The 13750-nt window shown below is 34.7% G+C and overlaps 1 protein-coding gene across 7 annotated transcripts in view; it reads right to left on the bottom strand.

Moving 5' to 3' along the window:
* The window catches only part of FAM126B (family with sequence similarity 126 member B), a 68846-nt gene that overhangs the window by 42809 nt on the left and 12287 nt on the right, over nucleotides 1-13750 (bottom strand). For all 7 annotated transcript variants that reach the window (XM_039554958.1, XM_039554957.1, XM_039554959.1 and 4 more), the window contains 3 exons: nucleotides 6631-6733; nucleotides 5648-5726; nucleotides 4484-4585 (listed from right to left, as the gene is read on the bottom strand). In XM_039554958.1, coding sequence (XP_039410892.1) covers nucleotides 4484-4585; nucleotides 5648-5698 — 153 coding nt within the window. In that variant the 5' untranslated portion in view covers nucleotides 5699-5726; nucleotides 6631-6733. The remainder of the gene's footprint in view (nucleotides 1-4483; nucleotides 4586-5647; nucleotides 5727-6630; nucleotides 6734-13750) is intronic.

The raw sequence follows: 13750 nt of genomic DNA, 5'->3' as shown, positions 1-13750 counted from the left end.
CCAACATTTCTGCAAGGGAATAGTCTGAATGTCTGATAAATGTGCAATGCCGTAAAGCTCTATGAATGTACAATTTCACATACCTATATTTACACTTAGGTATTTTCCACTAGTATATCACAAACATAAAACATAAATTTGACAGAATTATCTATTAAGAGAGCATCACCCAGGAAACAGTTTCATTTCCAACACACAACATTCTGGTCAGTGTAACCATATTTAACCACCGATTACGTAAGCCATAACATGGCATTTACGGAAAATAAAACTTAGCTGTCAGGGAAATCTCTTCTTAAACAAGGCTCTGGTGTAAGTACCTTGTGTAACAAGGCTTCTGATTGACAGACCTGTTACTCTAAGCTAGAAGCCAGCATTTACAACACAAGCAAAGAGACTCTACAAGAAGAGGGAAGAAAGCTGACACTGACCATGTTGATACAGAACAAGAAAAGTCCATTCATTTAGAACAAATGGATTTCTGCAAATCTATCTATACACACACACACACACACACAGATGTATAGAAAGATAGACAGATATAAAATAACTGACCACTTTTTGGTTTGGGATCTAAATGCAATTAGAAGTCTGTAAAGCTTCTATTACAATCATTTTAACGAAAAATGGTACAGCTTTCTGGTAGTATATTTATTCCAGTATTTCATACATATGTAGCACTTTAGGTTCATAAGAGGCATAAGTATATTCTTTCTTAATCAATATTTACTTAGTAGAAACTCCTGTCTAAAAGTGACAATAATTATTAAAACCAACTGTTACAGTATATGTTCAAATCCTCATAAATAGAACTGTATCCTTGTTTTATGAAAGGCCTAAATTTAAAAGTGGTTACTAAGTAATTCAGACATCACTAAATAAATTCATAGTTTTTTCTTTAAAAGAAAGTATGATCAAGAAGAGATCAGAAAGAAGAAAAATAAATCTCTGAAAACAAAACATATAAGCATATCTGCAGGGAAATGACAAGTGCAAGAAAAGCTAAAAATATTATCTGAAACCAGATATATACAATGGCAGTGCTATAAATAGTACTTCTATTAGATTAGAGATGACAGCAGCCCAAAGCTGTTTCCTATTTGAAATTAGCCAGTCTAATCCAAGTCCCATTAAAAACAGTGGAAAAGAAAAATTTATTTTAGCTCAGTCAGATGAAACTCAACCAGAGTAGTTACTAAGTTTATTCAAGTTTTCAAATGAAAATTTTATAAAATTAGTCTTTTAAGTAAGGCTAGGGAGACATGCTCCCTAGCAAGATACAAACAATATCCAGTCAGTGATGCTGCAAGCATTCAAATTCTCCTTACTTTTAGTAGTTGACATACTTCTTGTGGAAAATGTTTAACAACTGCAATTACTTTAGGTAAAAACCTGCAACTACTATCGTACTTTTGGTGTCTGTACTTACAGTCCAGAGCTGTAAGTACACAAGAAAAAGCTGCCATCACAAAGATGCTAAAACATCAATATTTTCAAAAGCACAAACACCCAGGATTTTCCTATCAAAGTACAGTATGATAGTCTGTTTCCACCTGGAAACACAAAACTTGACACTCTGAGAAAGAACAAATGTTTTCCTTGCATCCTAGTTATCTGGCTTTCCGAAGAGCCAGCCTCTTCCAAGTAATTCTCTGAATATACATACTGAGAAGACACTAGATAAACAGAGGAAATGGAGCTTTTGTTGTCAGTAGCGGGTGTATGAATTGGCACACATTTTCTAATTCCAAAGATCTTTCAGTCCAAAGTCAAAGAAAACTGAGTAGCACAGAAGTCAGCAAAAAAATCCAAAGTAAAATATCTCTTATAATCCTCTCTCTTTCCTAACAAACAAAATAATTTCAATTATAAGAGCTTTCCTATTAGCATAAGCAGCAATAAGCATAAAAAAAAACAAATGACATTTTTACTGGCTTAAATATGCAGCAAGTGTCAATGATCTAATTTTCACTTTTCATTTTACACTTCACCAAGATGCAAACCAGTCATGTTTTAAGAAAGATGATGAATAGCTTTCCTTTGGCTTTATTTTACAAGTTTTCCAAATCTTAAGAGTCATATCTTGACGTTAAATATAATGCTTTAGAAAATGCATGACAAATATTGGAAATACTTGCCTTTTTGAAGCATTCAACTGCAGAAAATAAAATGTGCTCATTTTAGACTTAACTATAACCTAATGGGTGAAACCATTTATTATTTGAAGAGTATTGGGTCTGTGACTGCTTGGCATTGCAAAGGTCATCTCATTCTGTTTCATAGCTGCCCTTTCTGAGCTAAACCTAATTACCCCGTTACCCCACATGAACATTCAATATTTAAATTTCAGTAGTGCATTAACTTAACATCCACAGAGTATTGTCTACAGCCATAAACCAACCCTATAAATTATAAAAGTACCTGAAAAACAGTACTTCAAAAGCACTTGACTTCTGAATTCAAATGCTGCACAAAAATCAACACATTATTCAGTTAAATCAGCTGTTTATAAGCAAGATCACTCTCTACTCTTTATGCAAATTTCTGTTCCAGTCATATTTATATTTTAAAAAGTCAGGGCACTTCCTCAAAGGCAAATAGTAATAATTGTATTTAACTTGTCAGTATGTTTGCCTTCACTTGATAGCTCTCAAACTGGTAGACCCCTGTCAAAAGAGAGAAACACCTTGGTTGTTTGCTTCCTAAGCACGCTGATTCCATGTTAAATTAAAAACTATAAAAATTAAGATTTTATAAACTAAATTATATCTTATCAAGATATAATTGTGTGATTCTAGAAAGATTCATGTTTGCCCTAAACAGTTTTCCACTTCTCAGAAGTTTTAAAAATAGGTCAAATTTATGATTAAGTTGTACTAAAGAATTACTTGCCCATCAAGTAGAAGAATCCAGAAAGTGTATTTTTATAATAGTCTACCAGATATGCTTAATCTTCATAAGCCATAAATTACCCTTCTAACAAATAATGCATAAAAATGCCTTATAAAGCATATTTTCAAAACCCTCTCAGTTAGAGACATATATTATTAAAAATTATGTAAAGTACTGAATTTACTATGGTTATATTCCTCACACGCAAATAAGTTTGGAAGAAGTGCAACAAGGAAATACATCCTGCCTTAACAAGTAGAACCTGAAGTTAGACATCTTTGTGTCTGGGATTGCTTATCTCATACCTGGTATCAGAATCAGGCCCAAACAGCAACAGCTGTTTCAAAGAATAATATTTGACAAGCATCAGTGAGCAATAACGTAAGATCACCCTAAAAAGATACCCTTTTTTCAAATCTGGTTCTTTGCTCATTTAAAAAAAATAAATCAAATGTTTACTCTTAAAGCAAAGGAAAGCTTTTACATTTTCAGGAGTCTACACAAACACAAATACATAGACAGCAGCAATGGTGGCCTTAGGTTGAAGAGAGAATAACAGTAGCTTTTCAGTACAAAGAAAAAGGTCACTATGCAGGTTATTTATAATACTGAAATGAAGCTGACAGCTATGAAGCTTTTTTTTTTTTTTTTTTAAATTGCATGAGCATTATGCAATCTCCTTGAAGCTCAATCAAGCATTCAGCCTCCTAAAGTGGCTGAACTGTACTTTGGAAAATAAAGAACTTCTTTGCTGTGTACACTACCCATTTAATTTATAAATACATGAGAGATCACAGATGATACATCAAGTATTTGTAAGCATTTTATCTAGTTTACACATCAGAGAATGGTATGCTTGCATGATTTATTCAGAAGTTGTATTTCACACACTTGCCCAGAAATGCTCCTAGCAGAAGCCAAAGGGTTGGAAAGCTCAGTTTAACGTCACATGCAAAATGAATTATATACAAGGGTAAGCTAAGTTTTCATTGTGTCTATTTATATTTTGGGGCCCTGGTTCTGCTCTTGTTTACAACAGTGTAAACCAAATTACACAAAAGTGATACTAGTATAAGCACAAGAAGATCTTTTTATCTTAACGGCATTTAAAAAATTGACTCCATCTTCCACTGTCATAAGCCACCACATGAGAAGCACATTGGTCTTTCTGAGTTTCATTGTAAGGCCTATTTTGTCTCAGTTATGACTGAAAGGTGGTTTCTGGGAACTAAAAAAAACAAATGAAAAAAAACCCCAAACTCTACTCCCCACCCAAAAACCCCCAACAAATAAAACCCCAAACCAAAACACCAAAACCAACTCCTGCCGAATAAAACATAATTGTCAGCTGTGGCAAGGAAAATCTAGCAGACAGCATAAACAGTATTTTTGGAAGCAGATGAGATTGTGTCTTACTAGAAAAGCATTAAAGTAACTGTCAAAAAACAAGAGAGTAAAAAGAGGGATGATACCCATGTTAGACTACATTAGAAAAAAGAATCAAACTATTTTCCTCTCCATTACTTTAGCTTTAGTTGTAGAGGTGAAAGATTCAGAAATGGGAATAAAATAGGTTTTTTAAATCTCCTACCTCATTATTTGGATCTTGAATGACCTTATAAAGAGCTGGTACCAGTGGTTTTTTTCGGTGCAATGTAGCTGCATAGCTGGAAATTTGTGATTCAGGTAATGCCTAAAGAAAAAAAAAGGTTACCCTGACAAATAAATGCTTCCAAGCATTCAACATCTCCACAAAAGAATTAAATCTCATCCCAACATCAAAGAAAAGTCCTGAAGTTCAGTAAATTTTCAGACTTGTAACCTAGCTGTTGAGTACAAATCCTTCTCCATACAAATAGCATTCAGGAGCACATAACCACTTTTAGGGTTAAATCCAAAAGCAGTTTAGATTCATCTTTCATAAATCATTTGCTCTAGTTTGATACAAGGACTCTATATTCTGTATTTAACAGGCTCTTTCTGAAGATTTTATCAAATCAACTAAACTTATTTAAGAGGTGTGGGGAGTACAGAACGAGCATGGACAGCCTCAAGTGTTCCCCAAGCAACCATATCTGTGGATTTTGCATCCTTGAATCTTAAACAAATTTCCAATGACAGCTGATAACGACTTACTCTCATCAATGATGGGAGGAATTACTAATTCGTAATTTAAAAAACAGACTAATTTCCTATCAGTCATGAAATCCTGTTTTCTTGTTTATGCATTATCCTGTATTTCACTCACCATAATTATCAATATGCAAAATAGCTTAAAAATACTTCAGATTCATTATGACAAAACAATTGATTTTATGCAGACCATAGGGGGGAAAAAGTAAAATATTTTTCTTTGATTTTTTTTTTAAAGTCCAAATAAATATTTACTAATTATTTTTAAATTAAAAAGTTCCTCAATTGGAAATTTGGGCAGCATTATCCAGCTGTTAGTTAAATCCCACCAGCTTGACCTACACAAAATACATGTTTTAAAAGACCACATTGCTACTGCAGTGTTCTGCTCTACAATAATACACAATAAAAATAAAATACTATTAGAATTATGCATTATATATTATAATATAATCTGCTGACTCAATTACACAGACCTTTGCATGCTTTATGCATTATAAGAAATGGAAAGATCAAGTAATAGATATTTAAAATGTTTAGTATTTTCTATTAAAAAAAACCGACTACTATGTTTGGCAGCATTAAGCCAACGGTTTAGATATCATTCATCTTCTCAGTTCACCTTGAATTCTGACAGCCATTCTTCTACAACACCTCGTTCTGATCCCAGCATTTTCTTACTTCTTTTGCTTCTCTCTTACCTTTAGAAGAAAAAAAAAAAAGAAGTTAAATACTAGTTATGGCAGGAAAATTTAGTTTTTTACAATCCTACCCAATGAAAAGCTGTAAATATCTTTCCAACTGAATTATGTAATACAAAGCAATAGTAAAAGTTGCATTTTGGGCAACCAGTCCCATTATATAAAAATTATTTCACTGTTTCTTTGCTTAGTCTAAAGTGCTGTGCATAAATGGGGAAGGAGGAAAAAGAAGGATTCAGTGCTTCAGGCCAATTGTCTTTCAGTTGTGTTTTGAAAATTACTTCAGTTCAACCAAAAATTACATGTTTGACATACAAGTTACATCATGGAACTCCTACAAAAAAATGACCTTTTAATAGCCAGACTCCATGGCTGCAATCACCTATTCTCTTCTCAGAACATACTTGCTTTGATTTCTGAAAGACTTGTATTTAAGAACAATCAGTATTTGTTAAACGAAAAGTGAAGTGAAATAAGATGTAAGGCTTCCCAACGCAATTCTTAAGTTAATGTATCATTTTTTCAATGGCCCTTGGCAGGAAGTCATTAAGAGAATACAAACTTTCTTGTGGGTAAGGAACTGCTTCAGATTTCTAAAGCATGTTTAAATATCCTAAAATACAACAAATTCAGAAATAACATTAATTTAAATTCAAGTAACACTTGAGTGACTCATTTCAGCAGAAACACTGAAAAATAATTCTATCAAGGAACAGAACAACTAACCAGATCTCTGCAAACAAAAGTTTACAAAGACATCTTTTTTGATATAGGGAAACAGATACCATGTCAGAGTGAGACATGGACAGAAGAACTTAATTTAAAACATCATAGGGCATGCTACAGAAAAAGCTGAGTTTTAGTTCACTCTGCCTGGGAAAAAAAGTGTGACATTCAACTTTACCTCTTTAAAGAAGTCAGTTTTCTAAAGGAGGAAGAGGAGAAGGAATGCAGAAATTTTTCAACCTGGGATGCATTTGTCAAGCCTTCAAGTACTGCCCCGTTTTCTAAAAGATAAAAGAAACCCGATGATGATCACAAAATAGGGAAAAAATATAGTAAAGTAAAGCAAACATTAATGTAAATATTTTTCAGCCTTACAAACTGAAGTTTATCAAAGCCTCTAAAGTCCATGTGAATCCTTCTGCAACAAAGCAATTTGCCAAAAAAAAAAAAAAAAGCTCAGTGTTTTAGCAGGAGGAAGGGAGGAATTGCCTTCAACCAAAAAAAGGCTTTTGTCACTTAAGTGGAAAATCCTTCCATATTTAGTGGTGCACAGTACCACAGGCACAGTTCTTACCAAGAACAGTGTAAGAAAAATGTAAGATGAAAGAAAAGAGTAATAATTTGATAAAATGTGAACTGAATTCATACCCTGACTTTGGAGAACACATAGTTCTTAAATGGAATACAGTAAGGACTCTCTCCCTTACTACAACGTCCTTAGTACATATTTCTTACAGAACCAAAACTTCAGTGTCATTGTGAAAATCACATATTACAATAAAGCTCACCTTTTGCTGCAGAATCCCTTCACAGTGAGCATGAGGCAAACAACACACATAGGAGCCAACTCTAGGTATATTAGTGATTTTACCATGCATTGAGCTTCAAGCTTTCCTATTTAGGAACTTCTTTCAGAGTAAGCTTCAGAACCACAGCTGCTGTATCAATACAGAAATAGTCCACATCTATTCTGGCTACAGTCCCTGCTAGTTCAATTTTAGGACAAATCATCTCTTCCTTTCAAATTATCTGCCTGGATATTAAACGCATTTTTAAGGACTTGTACAAAGAGGCAAGATAGCTAGCTGCTGAATTCACAGGACACAAGCTCCGCTGACTCTATACAGGAACACTTAGAAGCAGCAGGGTGAGCCCCTCAGCTCGGTGCCCCATCCCGCTCTGCACCGGCCAGGCTGCCCCAGGCACACTTGGACGCTGTTCCAGAGGCACACGAGCACAACGGCTGTGGGACCATCTCAGCCTCACACACAGATGGCTGGCTGGGATTTTCAAAAGGCCATTTGTAAAGCACACCCCATGCTTCCATTCACTCCCTGGTTTGCTGTACCTTTGGGGGGAAAAATATAAATATATGAAACACTGCATGGGCGTGTCTCTAAAGTAAACTGGTTCAATACATTAAGCCCTGTGCATATTTATTCAAGGTTGAAGTAGCCCGAACCAAGAGTATTGAATTTCATTTCCAGAGCGTTCACATCTCTCCCAAAGCAAACAAAATACAGGGAATATATAAGAGATTTCTCATGTTTATTTAAAAGACATTAGTTTTTTTTTCTACTGTGGTTCAAAGGTTCTTATATAGGAACCATAATAACTAATCAGAAATTTAGTTATTAGTAACAGTAATAATTAAATGTACTAAAATATTTTTACATATGGCCTGATGAAGATTTCTTAAATACTGAACAAGCAAGCAAGTTTGAATTCATACTAAAGCATGGACCAGGAAAGTTATAGTAAAGAATGCAGTCACTCAATGTTAAAATCAAATACCAAAAATCAATTACCAAAAAGCTTCCCCACAAAAACACCTGAAATAATAGTTTAAATGTTTTCTCCTAAACTTACTCATTTGGCATAAATGAGCAGAATATGATAAGGCTGTTAAATTAGACCTGGAATCCTAAAGCTACAATACTTTGTTCTGAAGGAAGTCACAGTCTTGCATTGTGCAGCTGTCAATTACAGTTGAGATGTAAACAGAATTTTATCAAGTCAGAGCACTCTCCTAGATCATGCTGAGCACACAAATCATAGAATCATCTTGACTGAGAAAGACCCTTAAGACCATCGAGTCCAACCATTAATACAGCACTGCCAACTCCACCAATATACCACGTCCTTGAGTGCCACATCTACAAGGGTTTTTAAATCCCTCCAGGGATGGTGAATTCACCATTCTCAATATTTTTAACTTTGAAAATATAAAAGTCTGAAATAAAGTTTTTTCCAACAATATACTATCAGAATAAAGAAACTTAAAACCCAGATAACTCCCCAAGAATTTTTGACTACAGTAAAAGAAATAAAAAAGGGTTTAATCAACTATGCTCATCAGAGAGCTTGTTTTTCACTTACATTTAGAAGAAAGACATACAGACTGAGTACACTACTGTTTACCAGTCTGCATTTAAACCGCTAACCAAGACCAAATGATTACCCAAATAATCTGAGCCAGTACCACTTGCTACACAATCAACTATTACAGTGGGTTTAGAAAGAAAAAAAAAAGTGCCACAAATTAGATGGTCATAATTTATGATATTTATGAAAATATGATTATTCAAGTATGCAGAGGGTTTTCTTGTTGGTGGTTTCTATTTTATTCAGGCTTTTTGTTTGTATGTTTGTTTTAAAGAGGCCAGGATTTTATACTGGTTTAAACATACATGGGACAGATTACATTAACAGGACATGCGCTTCAAAATGAGTCCAGTTTTTGGCCATTATATACTGGATGGCATGATGTATAAAATGTAATTTTAGTCCTAGTTGCACAATGAATGAAAATATGATGTATTTTTACCTTAAAGGCCATGAGAAGAATAATTTGCAATTAAAACCTGAACTGTGTCAGCAACAAGAATAATGCTTCATGCTACATGATCTCTTCACAGTGCCACTTGTGCAAGAGAACATTACGGAGTGACAGGTCTAAAAGAATAGAAAACTCCATTATCAATATAGCTTGTTCTTCCAAGCTACATAAACACTCCTCTCATAGCTATAATTCCTGAGCACGGAAAGAAACGTATTTGAAGAAAGATTTTTCCATGCTGCCTCTGTAACAAAAGTAGCATGGAAAGCACAAAGAACGCATCCTTACTCTGAACTAAACATACATTCCATTTCTTTGATCCAGAAAGTTCATAGCTCTGTAAGAAGAGCACCTGTGTTAAATATGATCAACCCTCTGGGAAGCAGAATACACAGAAGACAACATAAGATCAGGTGGTCTGAAGTATGTAGGAAACGTTTCCCCAACCACACACCCATGCTAACAAGACTGGGAAACTCTGCAAGAAGAAAAGGTCTGATTCTTATGCTAATCTAATCCCAAGACAAAATAAAACCAGCCTTGGAAATGTTCAATTTTGGTAGACGACTTCTTGTACTTATTTAAAAGTACATGTATTGTAATATACATCTCTTATGATAACATATCACAAATACCACTGGGATTTCCCTGTATCCATATTTAGTAGACACTTTTATAAGCTGTCATTTTGGTAAGAACATAAAAAAATAAACTAAAACATTATTGTCCTCAACAAACCAGAGGTACAACTGCAACTTGCCATTAGAAACAGGTTCAAACATTCTGCCAGAACTCTCCTGGCCATACAGCTCCGCAGCACAGAGAAACAAGGTAAAAACTGACAAAGGCAGAAAGAAACAAAACCTCCTCTGAACAGTTATTAATTTAAATTGCCAGCTCGAGCCTTCTCTTCAATAGAAAGAGCACTCTTCCAACTCTAGTTTTTAGGTAATTTAATTGCAAGCTTCAGCAGACAGGCATGCATTCCAACTTTAAAATATAAATGCTGATGTATTCTGTATGTGGGATTTAGGTTGCCAGCCTTATTAGACAAGCCTTAGTCATGCAAAACAACTTGGATAAGACATTTCTTCCCTGCCCACTCTGACTCACTAGTAAAAACCAGGCTAAAAAGATTTCTTTTTCAGTATCAGCAACAAAGAAAGTTATGTGAAAACAATGGGAGAAAGCCTTGCCACAGAGAAGTCAAAGATGATTGATAATAGTCTTGTAAACTTTCACGGTACCATACTCACACAGTAAGATCCATTTCTTATCGAAAAGGTCGTATCAATTTCAGCTGCTGCCAAAAAAGGGGTAAAGAAAAGGTACAGCCCATCTGGTCCAAAAAGCCTCCTCTAAGTCATTTTAAGTTCTAAATTATCTTCTGTGCCATTTCAAGCCCCACAAAGCTCAGCTGCCAACCTTCTATCTTTCTACCATTACTACAGTGAAACTGCGCTTTACAGATACAAAGTTGCTGAAAACAAACAATTAGGGCAGTGGGAATGAAAATATGACACTGAAAATAGACACCATATATTATTTTATAAACTAATTTAAAGCTGCTGTTTTCGTAGTTTTCATAGTATTGTACAGAATAGTTGTAGAGAGCTACAGAAGTCAGGTGACTATAGAGAAAAATTTAAGTCCCATTCGCCCCACAGAGGCAAATAAGTAGAACCCGAATAACACGCTACTGTATACTTATAACTAAATCCTTCTCTTAGGAGTTCATGCAACAAATAAAGCAGAAAAGAGTTGAGATGCTTGAGAATGTGGAACAAGAAACTTATCTTCTGTATAGGAAAAAAACACTCCTTTACATTACTTAAAGGATTTTGGAAACAGTAATAATAAAGACATTATCCTGCAGCCTTAAATACCACAAAACACACATTAATTATTCTATTATAAGGACCTGACGCACTTAAAAATATATATACACACACACACGTAGGTTAGCCACAGAAATGTTACCTTATTCTCTCAGCACCAGTTTCCTTAGAAACAACTTCACGTAGCCATCCTACACTAAACTTAAAACATTCTCTTGTCAGGATCCTGGTGATAACCCATCCTACGCTAGACAATACAGGTTTGTCCTCCCTTTGCATCAGTTCATATGCAATAACTCTTCCTATGCTAGTTTGCCTGCATTAACTTCTTTCCTTACAAAAACATTTCCATGCAAATTACTTTCCATGTAACCCTACCTCTCCTGAACACCTTCTTGTTCGTGGTTTTGGTTCAAGAAGTAAATGAAATCTAGAAAAGTAAAGGTACAAAATGCATAGTAAAAGAAAGAGCCTAAAAAAAAAAAAGCCTAACAGCAAACTAACACTTCAAAATCACAGTTAAGGTGGTTTTTTTAAGGAGTTCAGTGCTAAGCACTAAAAATGAACAGACACAGGCTAAGAGAAATCTTTAAACAGAATTTCTGTGGGAACAAAACCAAAACAAAATTCAAAACCAAACCAAAACAAATCAACAAAAAGACACACCACCAAAACCCCCTCAATATGCACTTTGGAATAAGACTGCAAACATTATGCTAAGATCACTATTTGGTCTGTAAAGGAAAGAAATTCAAGCAGAAACATTCTAGAAATACAAGCTGAAGATTCTAAGCAGCTTCCCATTTTTGAGCTGTAAAATTGTCACTTGAGAGAAATCAATGCCTGCTATATTATAAAAATATCCACTAAAATGTTGAAGTCAATTCCAATACCAGTAAACATTCCTCACTGCAGTATTCCCTACCAACTGTAATTCACACAAAATGGAATTTAGGTTACATATTCATTAATTAATTTACCTAACCTCCTTTCTTCTACCCGATTCTCAAAGAGATCTAACCCAGAGGATCCTCTGCTGAAAGTAATGAAATCCCTTATTCTAATCTTTCCAACTTCCAGATGGTAAAGCCTCCACCTCCAGGAAGAGGAGTGTAAATAGATTAAGCTGAGGTGACAAATTTCCCTCCATCCATACACTCACTCACACATTCACAAATTCCTAAATGAGTGGAATCTCCAAATTTATCTGAATTTACCTCAATTATAGCTAAAATTATGTCATCTTGCTGACTTTTAAAAAATGATGAAATACAAAGGTCCAAAATAACCTTTCAAAATGGCAGAGTTAAAATAAAGATCCATAAGAATTAAGACATTGTTTTATTGCACGATGCCAGAAATTTCATATATGACTCAGATGCATCATTCACATTTAAGATGCATGATTTTCAAGGACAAATTTTGATTGATATGCTCGTCTTACTTTTCCAATACAAGTTCCCAGACTTTAAAAAGCAAACTGAGCAACAAATATAGTTAATGAAACATCACTGATCACACCACTACTCATCAAGATGACACAATTTCAGAACAGCACAGATCTCTCCTGCTTGACCTAACGGAATATATGAGCAAGTTGAACCCATCATATATACAAGAAGGACTTACAGCACATACAGAGGCTGTTCACTATTCAGAGGTAAAGCAGAATAGCATCAAGAATTCTGAAATCTAAGATCTGCATCAACTTTCACAGTTAAAACTGTAGCTGCCTTTATTACATCCAACTGTCACTGCAGAGGAAACAACTTGTCTTCTTACACGTCATGCGTCAGCTTTATTTCAGTGTAAGTAATTTTCAGTCTCACACTAGTTTTCTGAAAGTTAGAAGGGGGTTTTAAGAACTGCAAAGAACAACTCACAAAACAGAGAGAAAACCACTGTTAATTTTATATTGAGATCAGGCTGATTCTAAGAGTCAGAATTTTCACACACAAGAAATAAAACATGTTCCTGACCATGTTAGTTCTATATGGCACACCCATTAAGAGCAATGTGAACATCAACAGTCAACATACTTGACACAACTGATTAAGGTGATTGTCCTACAAAAATTGATGTTTATGACCAGACCTACTAGTAACGTCACTAGAATTCCTCCAGAGCAAGAAATATGGCCTTTGCTGGACTCTCTCCTTCACAGAAAACAGGCAAAGAAATAGTGTCTATAAAGAAAGTAACCCTTTCTCATTACCTTATTAGAAGCTCTCATGAAACTGTGAAACTCATCTCACTATAATTGGCACTCTGTGGCCTATTACTTGGAAGTATATGCTGCTTTTCAGTGAAATAACTGCATGAGAATTAAAACAGTAGTAAATGTAAATTAGTGCAACAACTACACCAGGTACCCCTTTTGTCTTGGTATGAGTTTAATAATTAATTTTCACTGCTGAATAGTTAAACACAATGCATATTGTTTACAGTCATTATTCTTCTACTGTTAAACCAACATTAGAACAGAATACAAACCGACCAGTCATAAGAAAGGACTAATGAATATTTTAGTGTGAAATGATTCATTTTTCATGTATTTTTTAAATAGTGAGGACACTAAGTTACTAACATATGTGGGAGTGTTACTTGGGGAGGGTGTTTGG

This window comes from Corvus cornix, chromosome 7 (genome assembly GCF_000738735.6).
Source record: "Corvus cornix cornix isolate S_Up_H32 chromosome 7, ASM73873v5, whole genome shotgun sequence".
Taxonomy (NCBI): domain Eukaryota; kingdom Metazoa; phylum Chordata; class Aves; order Passeriformes; family Corvidae; genus Corvus; species Corvus cornix.
This window is presented reverse-complemented; position numbering and strand designations above follow the sequence as displayed.